The 9,081-nt window shown below is 35.7% G+C and overlaps 1 protein-coding gene across 1 annotated transcript; it reads right to left on the minus strand.

The window, feature by feature from the left end:
- Positions 1–5,711: 5,711 nt before the first annotated feature.
- LOC140856679 (uncharacterized) lies at positions 5,712–7,334 on the minus strand. Its single transcript, XM_073254799.1, has 3 exons — positions 7,253–7,334; positions 6,716–7,024; positions 5,712–6,091 (listed from the first exon to the last, which is right to left on the minus strand). Exons 1-3 carry the CDS (start codon positions 7,332–7,334, stop codon positions 5,712–5,714), a joined length of 771 nt encoding a protein of 256 aa, XP_073110900.1.
- Positions 7,335–9,081: the final 1,747 nt, after the last annotated feature.

The following is a 9,081-nucleotide window of genomic DNA, read 5'->3' on the forward strand; positions in this document are numbered from 1 at the left end:
GTCGAGCCTCCCGACGAATTTGAGAGGGAGGCGGACGGTGTCCGCGGTCGCTTCTCCTTTCTCGCTCGCTCCAGCTGGGAAGGAGAGGGACGCCGAGATCGGTGGGTGTCGCACCGTGGCCGCCTCCCCCCTTCTCGGTGGGAGTGCTGAGACAGCTGCTCTTGAGGAGGAGACGGAAGTTGATGCGGGCATCGGCGGTTGCTTCTGGACGGCATCGGGTGCGCCACCGGTTGTTCCGTCGGCGGTTGCGGCAACTGGGTCGGTTGTTGTTGGAGGTTTTTGACCGCGTCCGTTAGAACAGTCATTTGCCTCACGATCGCCGCAATCTGTGCCTCCATGGTCACCACGGGATGCGGAGAACTGGATTCTGCCATGGAGGGTGAAGGAGGGGCCTCTTCCCGATGGGAAGAGCACCTCGCTGATCCGGTAGCTCTCGATCGCTGAGCCCTGATTTTTGTCATCCCGAGAGGTTTTTCAAGCTCTATGAAGTACGAGCCGCCCCCTACTTGGCGCGCCAAATCTGTTGCGGTCTCATCGCCTGATCGTCGGGAACGGGCACCTACAAAGAAAGTCTTCATTGACCGGAGATGTCTCCGACGGAGACCCTCTGATGCTTAAGTCAGAGAGGAGACTAGGCAACAGTGAAAAGAACCAGGGGCTCAGCTTGAGAAAGCTTAAGAGAGCTTAAGAAAGCTTGAGAGAGCTTGAGAAAGCTTATCAAAACTGTTGCGTTACCCCGTTTTATAGTAGAATGCGGTATGGTCCCATCATTAATGGTGCAGACAACTGGAGAGTTGTCAAATCATCGGGGGCTATCAAATCATTGTGGGTTGTCAGGTCATCAGAATTAACCCGTGTCCTTGACGGGACAATACCCCATAGTGGTCGTTCAGCATGTCCTTGGCAGGACAACAGCCCATAGCGGTTGTACGGCGTTTGGACGGGCTGGCCGACTATATGTTGGTATTTGGTTGTCGGAACATCGGGTGATGACTCGAAAACATCGTCGGCTGATCTGGTGCCTTGTGGAAGTCGGACGTCGGCTGCCACCCCCGACAGTGAGTCGGTGATATGGATTCCGCCGCTCGGCCGGTTGGAAACAGTATTGATCTGTTTGGCCGACATACCTTTGGCCGGATATTATCGGCAGTCATTGTCGAAGTCGTCTGTCCGTTCGGTGGGTAGAGTTGGACATCGGTAAGATCGTTCTGAGGATAAGTCGGTGTATAGGGATCCAGGGCCGGTCTTGGGGCAGGTCAAATTGGGCGACCGCCCCAGGCTCCAGGCCTAGATCTTGTATTGATGTTCCAATAGAGTGCAAAGATGACTTTCTACAATATTATAACAAGAAAAATAATTAAATAGGTTAATGATAGATTTTATACACTGCTTAACGAATATATCTATAGAAAATTATTGCACGTAGATTAATTTTTCAATGATAATTAATATTTAAAGTATGTTAATTTTTAATAGAGAATGTCCCATTTTTTTATTTAGCTCTAGGTCTAAAAAATGTCAGGACCGGCCCTGTAGGGATCAATCAGTATATTCCAACATAAGTTATAATATTATTATCCAAATTTATACATAGCAAACATAACATATTTTTATACGGGTATATGGCATGAAAGGGGCAATGCATGCAAACTGCAGTAATTGCACTTCCACCAACTGTAACTCTGAAAAAAAGGATGTCAAACGTTAAGACAAATCTACCATTTTAAATTCGAACGCATTCACGCTCTTTCCTTTGCGTATTTGACTTCCTACAGAACCGCTCTAGTTTGGCAACACCATTGCTTGGATTCATGCATCATTGAACCAGTACAAAGAGAACGAAATCCAGAGCATTGTGTCATCCAAATTCCTATTCTACACCTATCATGCACCATGGGTCCCGCCACTTTTATATTCCATAGGCCCCACCAGTTTGTGAATCACAAAACATGACGTATGCGACAAGGACGTGGTACCGAATGGATTTTTGGCATTGCTTGGCTGGTAGAACTTTCGTATGGATACCATCCCGACCCACTGAAATTGTGATCGTAAACAAATACAACAAATAAGATAATAAAATAATTTTATTATACATATATTTTTGACACATGATTGTTTTATTTTATTTTTAAAAAATAATATATAAATCTTACGAAAAATAAGATCGAAATTTTTAAAAAATATTTGGTTAGAAAAAATAAAGATCTGAAATCAAAATCAGAATGAATGACTTTCATTTCAACCATTTGGTTGGGAGGAATTTCATTCCGATTTCGATTTCGATTTCAGGATGAAATAGGAACGGTTCAATCTATATAAAACTCAATCCTTACTCTTTTTTAAGATTCAAGTTTTTATTTCAATTTCGATTTCAATTTTAATTTCGGTCACAAATTAAATATTTTGGAAGATTTGATCGTTCTGATTCTGATTCCAAACTATTTCAATTTTCATTCTCATTCCAATTTCACTTACGCCTACGAACGAAACATCTCTCGACGAAGGAACTTCACTCATAGGTGATGCTAGTATACACACTAATTTACAAGTTTATAACCGCCTCTTAGGAAGATCTGCAGCCAGAAAAACATGTATCACAACTTACAAAATTAATTTGTGACTTCAACGTGGCAATCAAACCATCATTTCTATGAATAAGAGTTCCTGCTGATGATAAGCAGCTACAACGGGGGAAGATATGAATTATGAGTAGTATAAACATATTTAGAATACTAAACGATACTTTCTAAGACAATCTAACATCTTTTTTCTTCTTAGACATGCACAGCATCTACCAATTTTAGCATGTGCAATTATATAAGACAATAATTACATTGCAACTGGAACAACTGACCCCATTTTTTAATTATTAGTAAAGAATAATATATAATTCTGTACATATTGATTTGATGAGAACAAGATATGAAAACTATGAATCCAACTATACTGATGATTCAACAACATATTTAACAGGTACATTTGTATCCAACAAAAGGGTGACAAATAGTAGTGATTTACATCAAAGGAAAGAAAAAAATATATATATAAGGCTATAAACAACCATAAAGGCTTGTCCAAATTATCATGGTTCAGTTTCTTGAATACTTATTCACCAATTAGATTAATTAATAAACAGATTGGATTAACAAGCATTTAATAATTTAAGCTCCTCTTTTTCTCGACCGGAAGGAAGGAGTGGGAGCAGGTGAAAAGAAATTTGAGAGGTGTTTGGTTCGCAATCAAAATCAAAATGAAAATGAGAATTGAAATAGTTTGAAATTAGAATCGGAATGATCAAATCTTTCGAAGCATTTGGTTTATAATCGAAAGCAGATTCAGAATCAGAATTGAAATAAAAAATTGAATCTATAGAGAAGAATAAAGATTGAGTTCTACATAAATTGAACTATTTTCGTTCCATCTCGAAATTGAAATGGGACTCTTCTCAACCAAACGATCGTAATGGGAGTCATCCATTTCAATTTTGATTTCAGACCCTATTCTCTTTAATCAAATATTTTTTTGATGAGAAACAACGGAAAGGAGGAAAAGTGAGGTGAAAGGGGAATCAGAAATTTTTTTTTTTTTCCTTTGGGTCGCAAAGCGATTCAAATATGATGAAGTAGATCTATAATTGAAGTCTGGTCTAACGATACGGTCGAAGATTAATTGCACGGAAAATCACATATACTTTTCAATAAGAAGAACAACTCTGTTCAGTTTCCCAGAGCTTACCATCAGACACCTCATTTTTCAATACAGTCAATAAACCAGGTTTGCTTTAAGGTCTTCATCGAGCTTCGTCCATTTTTAAGTTCACAATAGCTCTAAGATATGTCTAAGAAACATAAAACAGAGTCTTTTGGATTAGCATTATGACCAGCAATAAGAGAACAGTGGAGAGGCCATTTTTGTCCAGGATTCATGTATGCAATTATTTGTCATCTAACTTGGACATCTATTATATTATTGCCCAAAAACATCACATGCACTATTTTGTTGCCTACAAAGTTACAAACATCAGTTTGTTCTAACCTCTCAACCTATACCATGAACAGAAGCTTCTCCTGGCAACAGGTATTAATCATGTTAAGAAGACTTCATTTACACATTTCTGGTAATGCATCTTTATTTGATGCAAACAGATGGAGTCATAAGGTTTTGAATAAAATTGATAGTCTAACTTAGATCTGGACAGATCAAAACAGAAATTACAGCAATTCCACATGAAATTGCCCTTGCAATCTTTTGAGCTGCTTCCCTGGCCCAATTCTCATGAAACTTTTGCAACAATAGATTCCAAAAAACAGAAAAATAGCTGCTACATGTTAATGTTTTATAAGCATAAGGGAACATGGGGGTCCAAAAAGAAGTATTTAAAGTTGTTGAGAGCTTTCAGTGATAGGATTTTTCCATAGATCTCATGCAGAAGATTAGAACACAAAATTATCATTCAAGAATAGATCTCCATGAGTAAGAGATCCATAAACCAAAATCTAGAATATATATCTATATTTGCCATAGATTCTGAATAATAGATCAATCTCAGATACTCAGACAAACACCGAAAATCAAGTACTTCTCTCCAACTTTCTCTCAACAGGTGGCTATTCAATGGGACAAGCCTGAGAACTAATCTCATGATATTTATAGAAGTGGAGAGGAGACCTAGCCATCTAAAGCTAACCCTAGTAGGGCCTTCCATCACGAGCTCAAGTCAGACCTACACTGTGCCGCTCCAACCACACCACCCAACATAAAGTCCGTATGGTCCAAAACATAAGGATCACTAACAACATTGGACTTACATGTATGTCCATCAATCTGAATCATATAATCAGTCCATTTTTAATAAAATAAAATAAAATAAAAAAATAATGACAGCCTATAATTAAAAAAATTTTCAAATTCAGTACAGAGCTAGTATGGACCCATGCGATGCATGGATTATGGTATAACAATAGTATAAAATAAAAAATATTTAATTGAAAGAATGTAAAATATGCTTAATAATTTAAAACTATTGTTTATAGCTATTTTAAAAATAGACAATATATAACCTTAAAATAACTCTATACTTCATCCACGGTTGTCGATATAACATGATAAAAAATATCTGTAATTTGAGAGATAAGATTAATTAGTACTACAATATTTTGAGTACTTAATTGAAATGAAATAGGCATAACTACTTATAAAAGAAAAAAAACTATAATAATTTTGTAGACCATCTTTGATTGTGGATTCGTGCTTACAAAGATGCTTATAAATTGAAAAATAAATATAATTAATAAAATAATATCAAATATAAAAATAATAGCAAATAATCATAAGTAATCATATGGATAAAGGTTGTATAGATAATAACCTAAGATAAGTTGTTGAATATTTTTTGGTACACAACGTTGGTAGTACTCTTCGAAGGATTTCTGTCTTTATCAAGAATTAAAATCTTTAGTCCACTTCTACTCCATACTCTTGAAATGGCGATATATAGTTGTCCATGAGTGAATACAGGACTGGATAGATATAAACCTACATTTGAAAGAGATTGACCTTGGCTCTTATTTATTATCATAGCCAAACATACTGCTAAAGAAAATTATCTCCTACAAAGCTTAAAAGGTAATCTGGCATCTGAAAGTGTTATTACCATCCTTGGAATGATAATCTTCTGACCAACATTACTTTCTGAGATAAATTTTGCTTCAAGCACGTGCTTCCCTAGTTGACTGATAATTAATGCACAACTCTAAAGATTTATCAATATTTCTAAGCAACATCACAGGAGCACCGACTTTCAACTTTAACGTATGATTTGATAGGCCTGACATCCTTATGCTGTTCAAGTATTCTATTGTGTACAAATTATCCATACTATCAACATTTGCATCTGCCCTACAAACACTGTCAAAACTCAAATATATTCTCTCTTCCTCTGGGATCATTGAAAGCATATACTCATTAACAACGTCAACATTCAATAGGGTGGGAGCAAGAATGGCTCTTTCTTGAAAATAATTGAGGTCATTTATATTTTTCAAAATATTAGGATACGTGCTTTCAACAATTACCTTTATAAGATCATCTGAGACATTTGTGAGAACATTGTCAGGAATATCAACCATAGCTTCACCTTCGTTGCTTTCATTTGTTTCTCCTTCACCTATTAAGATTATCTAGTCTAAAAATTTATTAATCTCTTGATTAACAATGCTTGACTGTCCCGAATGGAGCCTCATATTTCGTGTTAATGTCAATAATTCACAATGATTCCATATATATGAGAAATTAATAGTTGAGAAGACTATCTCCTACCTTGTTCCTTTTGGTATTATTGGTAAAATCTACCTAAAGTCTCCTCCAAATACTATTACCTTGCCTCCGAATGACTGATTTGCACATTCTGGATCTGAGAACCTCATGATACCTCTTAAGCTCCTATCAAGTACTTCAAAACAAAACTTGTTTGTCATCGGTGCCTCATCCTATATAATAAGCTGAGTATGCACCAAGAGCTCAGCTAAATCACTGCCTTGCCTTATGTTGCAAACTGAATCTTCATTTATTTGCAATGGTATACTAAATCTAGAATGTGCTACCGTACCACCAGGGAGCAATAGGGATGCTATCCCACTGGAAGCAACATTTAATACAATATTTTTCTGTGATCGCAATGAAGCTGAGAGAGTCTTTTAGACAAATGGCTTACCTGTACCTCCATAACCATAAACAAAGAAGACACTACCATCGTTGGAATTCACGGCACTTATTACCTTGTTATAGATACACCTTTGCTCATCAATGAGTGAATTTAAAAGGTACTGAAGCTCTTCAACTAAAATACTTCTGTTGTAACTTAGCTCATCATGCATCAACTTGTTACTGCCCTTTTGTGCTCTATTTATATCTGGATAAGGCATTGATTCAAAGTCAGCAAGACTTCTCTCATTACGTTGTAACAAATTTTCAATTTCAATAAGAGCATAATTCTTTAGCTCCTCATCTGTAAGTTGCAAAGCTGTAACACATGAAATAGTTAGCTATTAAAAAAAATATAAATTTATAATAATTAAAATATTTAAATTAAATATTTAAATCTATGGGATATTAAAAAAAAACTTACAATCATGTCCTAGTAGTGTTCTTTGTCTATAAATAATATCGTCGGATAATAATTCTCAAGTTTTCTCTTAAACAAATTCTGACTTAGACAAAGTGTTAGAGAAAAGCAACATAACAAATAAACGCCTTAAGTACTCAGCTGATGCCCATGAACTTGCTTCTACTATTCCATCAATGTATTCTTTCTCATCATCTAGTAAGCCCATTGCGTAGCATGCATCTTTAAATGAACAATAATGAACTCCATCAACTATCCTGATATCTTCATAATATGTTGGTCTTTTGACTATGTTCAATAAAGTACGTAGATAATAAACTTTCCAACTTTCGGGTGGAGTGTAGTACAATCTGCCAATTGAGAAACCATATTTTCTAGGAGACCACTGATGAATATCCTTTTTGAAGATAAATCTTATAGGAAAATCAGCATAAGTCAATTTCTTACTTTTGAATATTTCTTGTTAGCCTCTAGCCAAGCATTGAATATTGTGACCCTATGTACATTACACTCAACAACAGAATTATCGGCTCATCATTAGAAAAAATCACCATCTATTGGTCTGGCAAATGAAATGATAGTCTTTCAACTGGGGGTTCTCCGTAGTTAATATCAAATCCAAAAATTTTTCAGACAGACTCGCATAGAGATAAGTACCTACAATCATAGAATATTTTGATTTTATCCCTGCATTGTTCAGATCTTGAATTCTTCATACCACTATAAAAGGCTGTAATGACTCTATCATCACCTTTATTCACATACTTGAAAAGATATTTTATGGATCTGGATTGATTGCATCGTTCCATGTTTATGTGAGCCATATACTTTGTCAGTAAGTTTGGATTGTAAGGTATGACAAATCTATTGTCCAAAATCACTCCATTCTTCTCTATCGTCACACCATTATTTGATCTCTTGTACCATGGATAGCCTTCTTCATCGAGACAATAAACTCATTGAATGCTTTCGAAAAATATTTTGAACATTTACCGTCAACCATGCAAGGTGAACTGTCATTAGCTTGACCACATAGACCATGAATCATCAAACTACTTACTGCCTTAAATAATGCAGAAAACTTTTACTTATCAGGTATTTCAGCTGATATAATCCTATCAATATCCTTTGCCGTAGGATACTTATCTTCCTTGCAAAAAAACAATAATATGTGCGCATGAGGCAATCCACGCTTTTGAAACTCAATTGTATATATCACTACATAGAAGAACAAAAATGACTTCACATACAAAATTAAGTAAAACATTACGTTGAGTAAAAATGATACGAACTGGTTATAAATTATTACCTGCTTTCACCCTTCCAAAGAAATTATTTTTCTTTAGATCTTTGATTAACTAGTCAAGCTTGATCTTGAAAACTCTACATACAATGTCAGACCTATCTTCTGTTCTCAAGTAGTTTGACTCTAAAAATCTAGAAACTTTAGGCCATTTTGGATTACATGTGAAAGTTATAAATAAATCTGGATATCCAACCAACTTGCATATAGTCATTGCATCCTGATAATTCTGTATAGTATACCGTGCACCTTCTGTGAAGGACGAAGGTAAGATAATACTTTTTTCTTGAGATGATGGATTTGTCTCTCCTCTAAGCACAGCATCCATGAGGTCTTCGTAAAGATCTACTTTCAAATTCTTTTGATGTATTCTTATGTAAGATAGCCTTTCAGACTCGACTATTGTGTATCTATTTATTAAAAATTATTAAAAAAGCTTATCCGCACTCACAATGGTTTGATGCTCATTGTCTTTATCTTGAATTCTAAAGGTAAAGAATTATCTTAGTGTTACTTTTCTCCTTTTAGCAGTAGAGTCGGTATTTATTATGCTGAGCTCAACATCATCTCTGTATCCATCTTTCCTATATGGAAATAATAATGGATATTGCATTGACAGATATAGTGGATGAGCCTTATGGATACATTGTAA

Source organism: Elaeis guineensis, chromosome 1 (assembly GCF_000442705.2).
Source record: "Elaeis guineensis isolate ETL-2024a chromosome 1, EG11, whole genome shotgun sequence".
NCBI lineage: Eukaryota > Viridiplantae > Streptophyta > Magnoliopsida > Arecales > Arecaceae > Elaeis > Elaeis guineensis.

Excerpts from the sequence above, each read along its gene's own strand:
- LOC140856679 (XM_073254799.1), bottom strand. The coding sequence starts at position 7,334 with ATGGGCTTACTAGATGATGAGAAAGAATACATTGATGGAATAGTAGAA. Across the intron at positions 7,025-7,252 it reads ATCAGCTGAGTACTTAAGGC|CTTTGCAACTTACAGATGAG; the intron begins GTTTATTTGTTA and ends CATGTGTTACAG. Across the intron at positions 6,092-6,715 it reads TTATGGTTATGGAGGTACAG|ATGATCTTATAAAGGTAATT; the intron begins GTAAGCCATTTG and ends CAAATGTCTCAG.